Source organism: Equus caballus, chromosome 27 (assembly GCF_041296265.1).
Source record: "Equus caballus isolate H_3958 breed thoroughbred chromosome 27, TB-T2T, whole genome shotgun sequence".
Classification (NCBI taxonomy): Eukaryota; Metazoa; Chordata; class Mammalia; order Perissodactyla; family Equidae; genus Equus; species Equus caballus.
In genome coordinates, this window is record NC_091710.1 from 23,965,229 (window position 1) to 23,981,900 (window position 16,672).

At 34.6% G+C, this 16,672-nt stretch overlaps 1 protein-coding gene across 9 annotated transcripts in view; it reads left to right on the forward strand.

The window, feature by feature from the left end:
- The window catches only part of ADAM18 (ADAM metallopeptidase domain 18), a 184,960-nt gene that overhangs the window by 88,591 nt on the left and 79,697 nt on the right, over positions 1-16,672 (forward strand). For all 9 annotated transcript variants that reach the window (XM_070253030.1, XM_023630507.2, XM_070253027.1 and 6 more), the window contains one exon: positions 6,287-6,476. In XM_070253030.1, the coding sequence (XP_070109131.1) occupies positions 6,287-6,476 (190 nt within the window). The remainder of the gene's footprint in view (positions 1-6,286; positions 6,477-16,672) is intronic.

Below are 16,672 nucleotides of genomic sequence, written 5' to 3' on the forward strand. Positions count from 1 at the left end.
GGGTATAGAAGGAAAATATTGCAACATAGAAAAGGCCATATATGACAAATCCTCAGCAAATATCATTCTCAATGGAGAAAAACTGAAAGCTATCCCTCTAAGAACAGGAACCAGACAAGGATGACCACTGTCACCACTCTTATTTAATGTTGTATTGGAAGTCCTAGCCAGAGCAATCAGGCAAGAAAAAGAAATCAAAGGGATCCAGACTGGAAAAGAAGTGAAACTGTCACTCTTTGCAGATGACATGATTTTATATCTAGAAAACCCTAAAGAGTCCACTAAAAGACTTTTAGAAATAATAAACGAATACAGTCAAGTTGCAGGATACAAAATCAATGTACAAAAATCGGTTGCATTTCTATACACTAACAACGAAGTAGCAGAAAGAGAAATTAAGAATACAATCCCGTTTACAATTGCAACAAAAAGAAAAAAATACCTAGGAATAAACTTAATCAAAGAGGTGAAAGATCTGTACACCAAAAACTATAAAACATTGTTGAAAGAAATGGAAAGATATTCCGTGTTCTTGGATTGGAAGAGTTAACATCGTTAGAATGTCCATACTTCCTAAAGCAATCTATAGATTCAACGCAATCTCTATCAAAGTTCCAACAACATTTTTTACAGAAATAGACCAAAGAATCCTAAAATTTATATGGAACAACAAAAGACCCCAAATAGGCCAAGGATTCCTGAGAAAAAAGAACAAAGCTGGAGGTATCACACTCCCTGATTTCAAATTATGCTACAAAGCCATAGTAACCAAAACAGCATGGTACTGGCAGAAAAACAGACACACAGATCAATGGAACAGAATTGAGAACCCAGAAGTAAACCCACAAGTATATGGACAGCTAATATTTGACAAGGGAGCCAAGAGTATACGATGGAGAAAGGAGAGTCTCTTCAATAAATGGTGTTGGGAAAACCAGACAGGCACATGCAAAAGAGTGAGAGTAGACCATTCCCTTACACCATGCACAAAAATCAACTCAAAATGGACTAAAGACTTGAATGTAAGACCCGAAACCATGAGACTTCTAGAAGAAAACACAGGCAGTATGCTCTATGACATCGGTCTGAGCAGCATATTTTCAAGTCTCTTGTCTGACCAGGCAAGGGAAACAAAAGGAAAAATGAACAAATGGGACTACATCAAACTAAAAGCTTCTGCACAGCAAAGGAAACCATCAACAAAATGAAAAGACATCCTAACAATTGGGAGAAGATATTTGCAAATCATATATCAGATAAAGGGTTAATATCCAAAATATACAAAGAACTAACAGCTCAACAACAAAAAAACCAACAATCCAACTAGAAAATGGGCAAAAGATCTGAACAGAGATTTCTCCAAAGAAGATATACAGATGGCCAACAGGCATATGAAAAGATGCTCGACATCATTAGCTATAAAGGAAATGCAAATCAAAACGACAATGAGGTATCACCTCACTCCGGTCAGAATGGCTATAATTAACAAGACAGGAAACAGCAAATGTTGGAGAGGATGTGGAGAGAAGGGAACCGTTGTTCACTGCTGGTGGCAGTGCAAACTGGTGCAGCCACTATGGAAAGCAGTATGGAGTATCCTCAGAAAATTAAGGATAGATCTACCATATGATCCCACTAGTCCACTGCTGTGTATTTGTCCAAAGAACTTGAAAACAAAAGGCATAAAGATACTTGCACCCCTATGTTCATTGCAGCATTATACACAATAGCCAAGACATGGAAACAACCTAGCTGCCCATCAAGGGATGAATGGATAAAGAAGATGTGGTATTTATACATGATGAACTACTACTCAGCCATAAGAAAAGACGAAATCCAGCCATTTGTGACAACATGGATGGACCTTGAGGGTATTATGCTGAGTGAAATAAGTCAGAGGGAGGAAGTCAAATACCATATGATCTCACTCATAAGTAGAAGATAAAAACGACAAAAAAAAAAAACCACATAGCATTGGAGATTGGATTGGTGGTTACCATTGGGGAAGGGGAGAGGGGGGAGTGCAAAAAGGGTGATTAGGTTTACATGTGAGGGGATGGACTATAATTAGTTTTCGGGTGGTGAACATGATGTAATGTACACAGAATTCGAAATATGATGTACATCCAAAAAATTAAAAAGAAATAAAAGACAGACAATAAAAAAATAATAACATCAAAAAGAATAAAATGCTTAGGAATAAATTTAAACAAGGAAGTGAAAGATGTATACACTGAAAACTATAAGATATTAATAAAAGATATTGAAGAAAAACACAAATAAATGTAAAAATATTCTCTGCTAATGGATTGGAAGAATTAATATTGTTAAAATGTTCATACTATACAAAGCTATATACAGATTCAATGCAATCCCTATCAAAATTCCAATGGCATTTTTCACAGAAATAGAAAAACTATTCTAAAATTGTATGGAGCCATAAAAGACCCAGAATAGCCAAAGCAATACTGAGAAAGAAGAACAAGCTGGAGACATCACACTTCCTGATTTCAAACTATATCACAAAACTGTACTAACCAAAAGAGTATAATATTGGCATAAAAACAGAAACATATCAATGGAATAGAATAGACTATCTAGAAACAAACCCATGCATACATGGTGAATTAATTTTTGACAAAGAGCTAACATTATCCAATGGGGAAAGGATAGTCTCCTCAATAAATGGTGTCAAGGAAACTGGATTGCTACAGGAAAAAAATAAAACGTGGCCTCTATTTTGTACCATATACATATAAACTCAAAATGGAAAAGTGACTTGAATGTAAGAAATGAAACTGTAAAACTCCTAGGAGAAAATATAGGGAATAAACTCCTTGACATTGGTCTTGGAAATGATTTTGGGGGTTGGCACAAAAAGCAAAGGAAAGAAACAGACACATAGGAATACAACAAACTAAAAAGCTTCTGCTCAGCAAAGGAAACCATCCACAAACTGAAAAGGCAACCTATGGAATGGGAGAAAATATTTGCAAACCACAGATTTGATAAGGGGTTAACATCCAAAATACACAGTGGAGTCTTACAACTCAATAGCAAACAAATAACCTTTTAAAAATGGACAAGGGACCTGAATAAACATTTTCCTAAAGAAGATATGCAAATGGCCAACAAGTATGTGAAAAGATGTGCAACATTACTAATCATCACGGAAATGCAAATCAAAACCAAAACAAGCTATTACCTCACCTGTTAAGATAGCTATTATCAAAAAGACAATAGATATCAAAGTCTGGTGAGGATGTGGAGGAAAGAGAACCATTGTACACTCTTTGTGTGAGTATAAACTGGCACAGCTGCTATAGATAACAATATGGAGTTTCGTCAGGAAGTTAAAAATAGAACTACCATATGATCCACCAATCCTATTTCTAGCTATATATCCAAGGGAAATAAAATCAGTATCTTGAAGAGATTTCATTGCAGCATTATTCATAATAGCCAAGGTATGGAAACAATCTAAGTGTCCATCAGCGAATGAATGGATCAAGAAAATGTGGCATATATGTAACGGAATATTATTCAGCTTTAAAAAAGAAGGCAGTTCTGTCATTTGTGACAACACGATGAACCTGGGGGACAGCATGCTGAATGAAATAAGCTAGACAGAAAAAGAAAAATACTGAAATGTATCACTTATATGTGGAATCTAAAGCAAAAAAATAAAAAGTCAAACTCATAGAAATGGAGAGTAGAAAAGTGGTTGCCAGTGGGAAATGTGGAGAGGTTGGTAAAAGGATACAGACTTTTAGTTATGAGATACATAAGGTCTGAAGATCTAATGTATAATATGGTGACTATACTTGATAACACTGTATTGGATAACCGAAATTTACTAAAAGAGTAGAACTTAAATGTTTTCACAAACAGAAAAAGATAAATATGTGAAATGATGAATGTATTAACTTGATGGGGAGATTCTTTCACAATATATATGTATATCAAATCATCATTTTATATTTTAAATATCTTACAATTTTATTTGTCAATTATATTTCAATAAATGTGGAAAAAATAGTAGCAGATAAGTAAGTTCTGTATACAACCTAGTTCTATAGCTAAAAATACGGTGTTGTATACTTAAAATTTGCTAGGAGGGTAGATCTTGTGTTGTGTTCTTACCGCAATAATAATAATAACAATGATGATGATGATGATGATAATAATAATAACAATACAAGGGGCAGGAGGAAAGTTTGAGAAGTGATGGATATGTTTATGTCCTTGATAATGTTGATGGTTTCACCGGTGTGTACTTATCCCCACATTCAGCAAGTTGTATACATTAAATATGAACAGCTTTTCAGTTGTTGATTATACCCTAAAGTCGTTTAAAAAATTGTAACAGAGCCAAATTCAAGAACCAAGGGAGTGGGAAGAGAATGTGAAAACACCCAGATAAGGTCAAGTGATCCAGAGAGATGCAGGACTTTCTTTAATTTCTGAGACATAGTCAGAAAAAATTGCAAAGTTAAAAAACAGCTTGGATCCTTTATGGAGATTTTAAATGGCTGAAGAAGGTGTTGGGTAGGATTAAGACAGTATCCTCCACCACATGCCTTTACACATGAGTTTATTATGGATTAAGTATGACATGTAAAGAATGCAGAATTTTCCACATACCTCAACACGGGAAGACTAATGGATTGAAATAGGTCTAAAATCACAAAGTGAATGCATATGAGGGGAGATCTCATGAGGAGAACCTTATAATCATTAAAAGACAAAGTATAATCTGCTACGCCTTGTTAGAACCAATATAGAGCACCAGTGATCAGGCAGACTGAGTTATGCTAAGGGGATGCCAACAAAGGCAGGAGACGGTGGTAAACCAGCCACACTTAATCTCTCTCCCTGATGGCCAGAGGCACGTCTGCTGCCCTTGGTCTAAGATTATCCACGGGAGAAGGAAAAGGAAAGGTGGAAGGAACCATGAAAGTCAGCAACTGTGACTTATCTGAACTTCATCTGAGATAATAAGAGTACATGAATTTTCTTGAAATAAAATCACTAGATGAGACTAGAATTCTATAGCACAATTCATTTGCTGTAAGCAGACTGTGGTCCCTTTTCAGAAAAGAAAAATCACTTCTAAGAATTCAGCCACATGTGAAAATTTTGAGAGAATAGACTTTGGAGGAAGAGTTTGTACTCTGTAGCCAGATTGGAAAGACACTTACCATGCAAAGCTGTTTTAAGATGTATTCTATAGAAAGAGAGTGGAGCCACAGTCGAAAGAAACATCTAGATCTGAGAAACTAGAAAAAATAGACTGGAGGGGAGAAAACTTGGAAAGCGATTTAGGTTTTGGCTCCAAACCTCATTTCACTGTTCACTTCTTGATGCCATCAAGCTAATCCCTGTGATATTAAAAGAGCCAAAAATGGTCTTCTAGGATAACTAGATGAAATTTCCTAAGGGGAGACTTTTGGAGAAATAGTAATGACATGCTAAACAGACATATACTCAATAGCTAAGAATGGTTGTTTCTATTGAGGATTAGAGTTGATACATTTGAGTGATTCCAAGAGAAAGAGGTGACATAGATTATTTTCCAGGTCATTGTTTAAGAATATTGTAAGCCTTTTAGAGAAAAGCTGATATTCTACCCAATGATAGATTATAAATGGCTAAACAACTGTTTATGGGATAATCTTTGTTATACTTGTGGCATAAGGGGGATCTAAAAGTTCCCTAATCTCTGGAAGTATTAGCTTATTGGAAGAATCTTGGGATCAAAATAAAAGAGTCATTTTGCCAAATGCCAAAATACACTACAGAGGTGTACTGACTAGAGACCATGGCAGGGACCATGGGCATAATCAGAAGGGGCTCAAAAGATGCACCAAGAGTAAATAAATGCAATCAGCTACTGTCAGAAAATGTTGGGTAATGAATGATCAGACTGGCTAAGCTATATCAAAGTGGGAGCAGGTGGTGAATTTTCCCAAAGAATGTGATAAAATATGATGAGTCTTCTAAGACAACTGGAGACTAGACAACAAAGCTGAGTTCTGGAATAGGAAATGAAGTCATGTCTGGACATTTGAGTTCAGTGTGTAGTTTTCAATTCTGCTATAGTGCCAATTAATTAAATTGCATTCAGTTGCTGCAAAACTATAAAATAGTGTTATGTTGGCATTTATTCTGGTTTTATACCATCAATTGAACATTCATGTTACCACCCATGTAATATAATAATTATTTGAAACTTGCTATCATTGAAACACAAGATGATAAGGGATTTTCTGCTTTCCATTTCCAGGGATGTTCTCTGTGGAAAATTAGCTTGTGTTTGGCCAGATAAGAATACATATAAAAGTGCTGTTCAGTCTGCAGTTTATTCATATATACCAGGGCATGTATGCATATCCGTAGCTACTGGGTCTTCAGTGAGATCAGATGGAAGAGATTATGTCTATGTGGCTGATGGCACTGTGTGTGGTGCACAAATGGTAACAAAACTTTCATTTATATTTAGCTGTATTAAATTATGTAATTATTAGATATCATATTCCATGATGACTATCACAATTGTACTGAATGGATTTGAGCCTGGCGCTGCCACTTATTTGCCTTACAATGTTGAAAGTTAATTAAACTAAGCCTCACTTATCCAATAGCATTGCTTTTTGGATTAACCTGTTATCAGTTCTTGTGTGAGAAGATATGTATGCGTTTTAAGCACTGACAGGTGATTTTTTTAGGTTTTTGAATTCTAACAGCTTTAAATCATAAAATTCTAGTTTTGACTTTTCAATTTTCCCTGCTTGACAAAGAAACATAATTGAGCCTTTATATTTCTTAAGTCATCTGTTTATGTATATAATCAAAATATAAGTGTGAGAAGTTTGTAAGAACCATACATGAAATCTGTACTAAGAAAGCAGTGATGTACAAGCCTGTGTACGTATGCATATTTGCATACATATGAGCATTTATACTCATGTAGCCCTAAAATAATGGGAGAACAAAAATGGTTCAGGGGTTGAGTTAGTTGATCTGGAAGTATGAGTGCACACATTTAAGAAAATATAAGGCATCTGAGATCAGATGTTTTGCATGTAAATGGCACTCAGCACTTACTTGCTGAATTAGATATAAAACAGAACCTTGAAATGGTGAATCAATTAGCCGATTCATATACCTGGGATCTGCAATTCTATTCCCTTGGGAAACTTTCTTGTGGTGGTTGGCAGGTTCTAAAATGGTTTCAATGTTCCCACTTCCTGGTATTCACTTCCTTGTGTAATCCCCTTCCTTTGTGAGTGGGCTGGATAAAGTGACTTTCTTGTAACGAATAGAATATGGCAAGAGTTATGGGATGTCACTTATAAGATTAGATTTAAAAAGAGAGAACTCTTAAACAAAAAGTAGCCATAACCTGATAATTTTGAAAATTCTCAGCTTCATCACACAGAAAAAGATGCTAAAAAATTAAGAAATGGATTCAAGAAAAGTCAGGAAAATGTGTACAGATAAAGCCAGGAGTGAAACTGCACAAATGTTAACTAAGGGCTCAAAAACATCAAAGGATCACTGTGTTATTCAGTTATGCAAATGTCCCCCTTAGAGATTAAGGGCATGCATCACAGATCCCCTAAAGAAAAAATTAAAAAATGAAGCCTCTAAAAAGCTTTAGGGCTTTATCTTTCAGCCATCCCAGCAAAAGTCCAAAGTAGAGAAAAGCTTATTTTGAAGAGATTTGTAAATGTGTCTTTTGTATAATGGAATGAACTCCGATGAGATTCATAGGAGGTCCACACAGTTTTTGAGAAATATCAGCAGACACCCTACCAGCAAGGATGACAGAGACAAAGAATATAAAGTGTAAAGAGGCTATTGAACTCCCCAAATTCTCCTGGGAGGAAGCAGGTTGAAGCAATTGCTCAGCTGTTAACACATGCTACCTTTTGTAAAGAAGGAAAAAATACTGAGGGTAAAACAAGAGCTGAAAGGGCAGAATCAAGAGCCAAGAATGATTATTCACATGCCTCAAAACCTAACCAAGGAACTCCCAAAGTTTGTCCTGCTGGATTTCAGAATTGCTATGGACCAATGATTCCTTTTATGTGCCATCTTCCTGCCATTTTGAATAGGAATGTCTATGCCTGTCCTACTATGGTATTTTGGTGATGTTGGGGACAGATAACTTAATTTGCCAGTTTCACAGACCTACAGATGAAGGAACTGTACTAAGAAATAGATCCAGGGGCCTAATTCACAGCTGGAGCTAAGTTATATGAAGCAATAGGCTTTGAACAGATGTTATAATTGGATGAGACTTGAAGACCTTGAGGATGAATGTAGTTTGCATACATAACATTAGAAGACAGAGGATGGACTGTGATAATCTGCTTTTAAAATATACCTCAATGATCTCACCTTTTCTTATTCACTCCCCTCTAAAAATACATCCTCCTACATGCTGTTCTGGGAGGGATGGATCTAGTGACTTGCTTCTCAAAAGTAGAGTAGGGCAAAAGTGACAGAATGTCGCCTCTGACATCAGGTTATAAAAGATGGTATCTTCTCATTTCCTTGCACTCTCTCTCACCCTTTCACATTTTTGGATTGCTTGCTTTGATGAAACAAACTGTCATGTAAGAGAGAAATACAAGGGAAGGAACTCAGTATAGCTTCCAGCCAACAGCCCTTGAAAGTGAGGACATTAACCCAACAACCCAACAACAACCACGTGACAAGTTTGGAAGGAGATCTGCCTGATTTCACCTTCAGCTGAAACTGGCTGACACTCTAATAGCAACCTTTTGAGAATCCTGAAGCAAACGACCAACCTATGCTATGACCAGAATTCCTGGCTCACTGAAACTGAGATAATAAATACATGTTGTTTCATTTCCCTAACACAAATGCCTACGAGTACAATTTGTGCTTCACATGATAAGTACATTTAGTTTTGTAATAAACCGCTATAATCTTTGCCAGAATGGCTGTACCATTTTACATTTCTACCAGCAACAGGGGAGGGATCAAGTTTCTCCATATCCTCACCAGTATTTGGGGCTATCACTATTTTTGCTTTCTGCTATTTTGATATGTATGTACTGATATTGGTGCTTTTAATTTGCATTTGTCTAATGGTTAATTATATTCAAAATCTTTTCAAGTGCTTGTATACTATCAATATATCCTCCTCAGTGAAATGCTTACTCACATCTTTTGCAAATTTTCTAATAGGTGCCTTTTATTCAATGCTGACTTTTAATTTTTATATATCCTACACTCAAGGTTGCAAATAGTTTTCTCCTATTCTGTAGCTTGTGTTTTCATCTTCTTCACAGAGTTTCACAGAGCAAAAGCTCTTAAATTTTTCTAGCGTCCAGTACAGCATCTTTTCCTCTTATAGATCATACTTTTGGTGTCAAGTTTAATAACTCTTCATGTGGCCCTAAGTCATGGAGATATTATCCCATGTTTTAATTTTTTTTTCTAAAAATGTATAATATTGTGTTTTACATTTAAGTCTTTATTCCATTTTAACTTAACTCTTTTATAAGGTGTGAGGCTTAAGTTGAGGTTCCTTTTTTTGTACCTTTGTCAAAAATAAATTAGGTATGTTTTTGTGGGCATATTTTTAGATCGTCTACTCTGTTAAATAGATTTACATGTCTATCCATCCACTGATACCATATTTTCTTGATTACTTCACAATGTAGTAACCCTTAATAGCAGGCAGAGTGATTCTTCCCATTGAATTTTCCTTTTTCAAAATTGTTTTAGCTATTCTAGGTATCTTTTTATATAAATTTTAGAGTAAACTTGTGTATGACTACAAAAAGACTTTTCTGGAATTTTAATAAGGATTATGTTAAAAGTATAGTTCAATTTGGAAAGAACTGATATCTTTACTATATTGAATCTTCCAATCCTTGGATATGGTAAGCTTCTTCAATTATTTAGGTAGTCATTGATTTTTTATGAGCATTTTATAATTTTCAGGATATAGATCCCATACATCTTTTGTTAGATTTATATCTAAGTATTTTATTCACTTTGGAGTAGGTATAACGGTGTTGTGTTTTTATTTTCACCTTTTCACATGTTTGTTGTTAGTATACAGAAAGGTGATTTTTGTGAGTTGAACTTGTGTCTGAAAGCTTGCTGAACTTTTATTAGTTCTAGAGCTTTTTTGTAGATTTCTTAGGATTTTGGATGCTTACAATCATATCATATTTTTTTTCTTTATAGTCTATATGTTTTTTATTTGTTTTCCTTTCCTTATTGAACTGGCTAGAATTTCACATATTATGTTGAATAAGAGTTGTGAGAATGGACACCCTTGCCATCTTCCTGATCTTAGGGGAAAGCATTCAGTCATCCACCATCAAATATTATGTTAGCTGTATGTTTTCAAGATGATCCTTAGCCAGTTAAGGAAGTTGTTTTCTATTCCTTGTTTGCTGAGTTGTTTGTTTTTGTTTTTTTTTAATCATGAATAGGTGTTGAATTTTATCAGATGCTTTTGCTATGTCTATTGATATGACCATGCAATGTTTTCTTTGGAATTATAGTTCTATTTTATCCAAATCATCTAAAAACCAATATGTGGGAGTTCACTGATGGCATTTGAGTTGTCTAGATTTATAAGAAAAACTAGAGTTTCTGAAGATAGTAAATTTTCCCTTAGTCCATGTTATCTAATGTAGCCTGATAGCGATTTGGAAGCACAAGTGATTAAATTTTGGAGAATTTTGGAAAATTGTTCAAAATTGCCAGAGACTTTCATCATAACAATCTAGGATACTTAAAAGTGCTCAGCACCTCTGTTATTCCGAGATTCCACTGATGACTGGGTCTCATTTTTAACTAAGCTGGATGAGAAATGTTACAGTGGTAACGATGTGTGTTATATTATTGTAGGAAAATTATATTTGGATGTGTGAAATATATTGATATTTTGGTTAAAGTATTATTTTTCACTTCTCAAATGGCTAGTGCTTATTTTCTTTGTTGTTAAATGACTACAATTTCTCCCATACAAATAAGAGCATTGATTATTTAAGGAAAATATTTTCAGACTCTCAATATTTTTGATTCATATTTTCCTCTTAAAAATGCATAAAAATCATAACTCTGTGCAAACAAATTTCTTTGTAAAACTACGAGTTATTGTACATCATTTGTGGTGTATTATTTGATTAAAAGTATTCTTCCATAACTCTGCTTGACACACATAGTGAGCCAGCAGTATAAGGGCAGTGTGCTGAAATGCAGCAAAGAGTGGCTTTATCACAGGATGTGGAAGATACTGATTTCTTTTTTAAAAAATTGAGATTCTTATTTTTTAATAGAAGTATTTCTTATCCAACTAGCCTTCCAAAGTGGATTGCAGGAATCCAGGATATGAAGTCTAGCATGTTCAATTACAATATTTGTATACAGTGTAATATAAAGTTAAGGTATTATTGAAATGCCTTTGTTGTCTCTTGTGTCTGTATATGGAAAATTCTTGTGCTACTCAGAATATGACAATAAAATATCACAAATATTGAGAACATTTCTATACAATATTAATGAGAAGTTGGTGGTGTCATTAAAGTGTCATATATGGTATGTTTTTTATGTTTCCAAAATTATTTATGATACATTATTTGTTCTCATTGTGTTTTTAATTTTTTTTCATTTTTCCATTAAAAAGTTTTTTATTGCAGTAACATTGGATTATAACATGATATAGTTTTCAGATGTACATCGTAATATATTTGGAATTCTGTGTAGATTGCATCGTGTTCACCACCCAAAAACTACTTATAGTCCATCAATACACATCTGAGCCTGATCACCCCTTTTACCCTCTCCCCTCCCCACTTCCCTTATGGTAACTGCCAAACCAATCTGTGTTGCCATGTGTTTGTTTGTCGTTGTTTTTATCTTCTACTTATGAGTGAGATCATACAGTATTTGACTTTCTCCCATGACTTATTTCACTTAGCATAATACCCTCAAGGTCCATCCATGTTTTCACAAATGGCTGGATTTCAGCATTTCTTATGGTTGAGTAGTATTCTGTTATGTATATATACCACATCTTCTTTATCCATTCACTTCATGGGCACCTAGGTTGCTTTCAAGTCTTTGCTATTGTGAATAATACTTCAATGAACATAGGGGTGCATGTATCTTTAGGCATTTGTGTTTTCAGGTTCTTTGGATAAATACCCAGGAGTGGAAGGTTGGATTATATGGTAGACCTATTCTTAATTTTCTGAGGATACTCCATACTGCTTTCCATAGTGACTACACCAGTTTGCACTCCCACCAGCAGTGTACAACAATTCCCTTCTGTTCACATCGTCTCCAACTCTTGTTGGTTCCTGTCTTATTGATCATAGCCATTCTGACTGGAGTGAGGTGATACCTCATTGTAGTTTTGATTTGCATTTCCCTGAGAGCTAATGATGTTGAACATCTTTTCATATGCCTGTTGGCCATCCATATATCTTCTTTGGAAAAATCTCTGTTCAGATCTTTTGCCCATTTTTTAATTGGGTTGTTGTTTTTATGTTGTAGAGATGTATGAGATTTTTGTACATTTTGGATATTAACCCCTTATCTGCTATATGGTTTGCAAATATTTTCTCCCAATTGTTAGGATGTCTTTTCATTTTCTTGATGGTTTCCTTTGCTGTGCAGAAGCTGTTTTGTTTGATGTTGCCCCATTTGTTCATTTTTTCTTTTGTTTCCCTTGCCTGGTCAGACATGGTACTTGAAAATATGCTGCTAAGACCAATGTTAAACAGCATACTGCCTATGTTTTCTCATAGAAGTTTCATGGTTTCAGATCTTACATTCAAGTCTTTAATCCATTTTGAGTTGATTTCTGTGCATGGTGTTAAGATAATGGTCTACTGTCATCCTTTTGCATGTGGCTGTCTTGTTTTCCCAACACCATTTATTGAAGAGACTCTCCTTTCTCCATCATATGCTCTTGGTTCCCTTGTCAAATATTAGCTGTCCCTAAAAGTGTGGGTTTATTTCTGGGCTCTCGAGTCTGTTCCATTGATCTGTATGTCTGTTTTTGTGCCAGTACCATGCTGTTTTGTTTACTATGGCTTTGTAATATATTTTGAAATCAGGGAATGTCCTACCTCTGGCTTTGTTCTTTTTTCTCAGAAATCCTTTGGCTATTCGGGGTCTTGTGTTTTTCCATATAAATTTTAGGATTCTTTGTTCTATTTCTGTGAAAAATTTTTTTGCAATTTGATAGAGATTGCATCAAATCTATAGATTGCTTTAGGAAGTATGGACATTTTAATGATGTTAATTATTCCAGTCCCAGAGCACAGAATATCTTTCCATTTCTTTGCATCTTCTCTAATTTCTGTCAACAATGTTTTATAATTTTTAGTGTAGAGATCTTTCACCTCTTTGGTTAGCTTATTCCTATGTATTTTATATTTTTTGTGGCAATTTTAAATGAGAGTGTATTCTTAATTTTCCTTTCTGCTACTTCGTGGTTCATGTATAGAAAATGCAACCTTTTTTTGTATCTTGGTTTTATATCCTGCGACTTGAATATATTCGTTTATTATTTCTAAAAGTTTTTTAGTGGATTCGTTAGAGTTTTCTATACATAAAATCATGTGGTCTAGAAAGAGTGTCAGTTTCAATTCTTTTCCAATTTGGATCCCTTTTATTTCTTTTTCTTGCATGATTGATCTCAATAGAACTTCCAATACTATGATAAATAAGAGTGGTGAAAGTGTACATCCTTGTCTGATTCCTGTTCTTAGAGGGATAGCTTTCAGTTTTTCTCCATTGAGAATATTTGTTGTGGGTTGTCATATATGGCCTGTATTCTGTTGAGGTATTTTCCTTCTATACCCGTTTTATTTAGAGTTTTTATCATAAATGGATGCTGTATCTTGTCAAATGCTTTCTCTGCATCTATAGATATGATCATGTGATTTTTATTCTTCATTTTGTTAATGTGGTGTATCATGTTGATAGACTTGTGGATGTTGAACCATCCCTGCATCCCTGGAATGAATCCCACCCAATCATGGTCTATGATCTTTTGAATGTATTGTTGTATTCTTCGATGTGCTAGGATTTTGTTGGGGATTTTTGCATCAGTGTTCATCAGTGATATTGGCCTGTAATTTTCTTTTTTTGTGTTGTCCTTGTCTGGTTTTTTTTTTTTTTTTACCAGAATAATGTTGGCTTTGTTGAATGAGTTAGGAAGCCTCCCCTCCTCTTCAATTTTTTGGAAGAGTTTGAGAAGGATAGGTATTAAGTCTTCTTTGAATGTTTGGCAGAATTCACCAGGGAAGCCATCTGGTCCTGGACTTTTATTTTTTGAGAAGTTTTTGATTGCTGTTTCGATCACTTTACTGGCAATTGGTCTCTTCAAATTCTCTACTTCTGCTTGGTCCAGTTTTGGAAGATAGTATGTTTCCAAGAATTTATCCATTTCTTCTAGATTATCCAATTTGTTGGCATGTGGCTTTTGCTAGTATTCTCTCATTATCTTTTGTATTTCTGAGGTGTCCATTGCAATTTCTCCTCTTTCATTTCTGATTTTATTTATTTGAGCCTTCTCTCTTATTTTCCTGGGGAGTCCAGCTAAGGGTTTGTCAACTTTGTTTATCTTTTCAAAGAACCATCTCTTGGTTTCATTAATTTTTTCTATTGTTTTTTAGTCTCTATTTCCTTTATTTCTGCTCTGATATTTAATATTTTATTCCTTCTGCTGATTTGGGGCTTTGTTTGTTCTTCTTTGTCCTGTTCCTTTAGATGTGCAGTTAGATTGTTTATTTGGGATTTTTCTTCTTTGTTGAGGTAGGCCTGAATTGCTATAAACTTCCTTCTTAGAACCACTTTTGCTGTATCCCCACAGATTTTGACATATTGTATTTTCATTTTCATTTGTCTCCAGGAATTTTTTTATTTCTGCTTTGATTTCTTCATTGACCCAATCACTGTTCAGTAGCATTTTGTTCAATCTCCACATTTTTGTGGCTTTTCTTCTTGTAATTGATTTCTAATTTCATACCTTTGTGGTCAGAAAAGATGCATGATATTATTTCAATCTTCTTAAATTTATTGAGACTTGTTTTGTGGCCTAATATGTGATCAATCCTGGAGAATGTTCCATGTGCATTTGAAAAGAATGTGTATTCTGTGGTTTTTGGATGGAATGTTCTATATATATGTTCAAAGTGCATTTAGTTAAATGTGTCCTTTAAGGCCAGTGTTTCCATATTGATCTTCTGTTTGGATGATCTATCCATTGGTGTAATTGGAGTGTTAAAGTCCCGTACTCTTACTGTGTTACTGTCTGTTTCTCCTTTTATGTCCGTTAATAATTGATTTATATATTTATGTGCTTCTATGTTGAGTGCTTAGATATTTACAAGTGTTATGTTTTCTTATTGGATTGTTCCCTTTATCATTATGTAGTGCTGTCTTTGTCTTTTATTACATTTTTTGTTTTAAAGTCTATTTTGTCTGATATAAGTATTGCTATCCCCACTTTCTTTTCTTTGCCATTTGCATAGAATATATTTTTCCATCCTTTCACTTTCAGTTTATGAGTGTCTTTAGGTCTGAAGTGTGTCTCTTGTATGCAGCATATATATGGGTCTTGTTTTTTATCCAATTGGCCACCCTATGACTTTTGATTGGAGCATTTAGTCCATTGACCTTTAGAGTAGCTATTGATAAAAATGCATTTATTGCTATTTTGTTACTTTTTTTCTGGATGTTTTAGTAGTTCTTGTCTGTTCCTTTCTTTTTCTTTTGCACTCTTCTCTTGTGGTTTGATTCTTTCTTTAGTAATATGTTTGATTTCTTTTGTCTTACTTATTATAGGTTTCTGGTTTGTGATTACCATGAGGATCCTATATAATATTCTATATATATAGCAATCTATATTAAGTTGATTGACTCTTTAGTTTGACCTCTTTCTAAAAGCTCTACTTTTTCACTCCCTCCTCTCACATTTTGTGTTTTCGAAATCATATCTAATCTCTTGTTTTGTGTGTGTCTATCCATTACCCTCTTTCTTTGAAATAGGTAATTTTAGTTCATTTTCTTTTAACCTTCATGTTGTCTTCACAGGTGTTTGATCTGCTACATTTACTATATTTTTACCTTTACCAGTGATTTTATTACCTGTTTTTTTGGGGGGGGGGTCTTTTTTGATATTTTTTTATCCCTATATGTGGTCATCGCTTTCCCACTTAAATAAGTCCCTTTAGCATTTCTTTTAGAACTAGTTTCTTGGTGATAAAGTCCTTTAATTTTTGCTTGTCTGGGAAGCTCTTTATCTCTCCTTCCTTTCTGAATGACAACCTTGCTGGATAGAGTATTCTTAGCTATAGATTTTTTCCTTTCAGCACTTTACATATGTCATGCCATTCTCTTCTCACTTGTAGAGTCTCAGCTGAGAAGTCTGCTGATAGCATTATGGGCTTTCTTTTGTATGTCACTTGTTGCCTTTCTCTTGCTGCTTTTAGGATTCTCTCTCTTTAATTTTGGACATTTTGATTACAATATGTCTTGGTGTGGGCCTCTTTGGGTGTATCTTGTTTGGAGCTCTCTGTCTTTCCTGTACTTGAATGTCTGTTTCCTTCCTTAGGTTAGGAAAACTTTCAGCTATGATTTCTTTAAATAGATTTTGTGC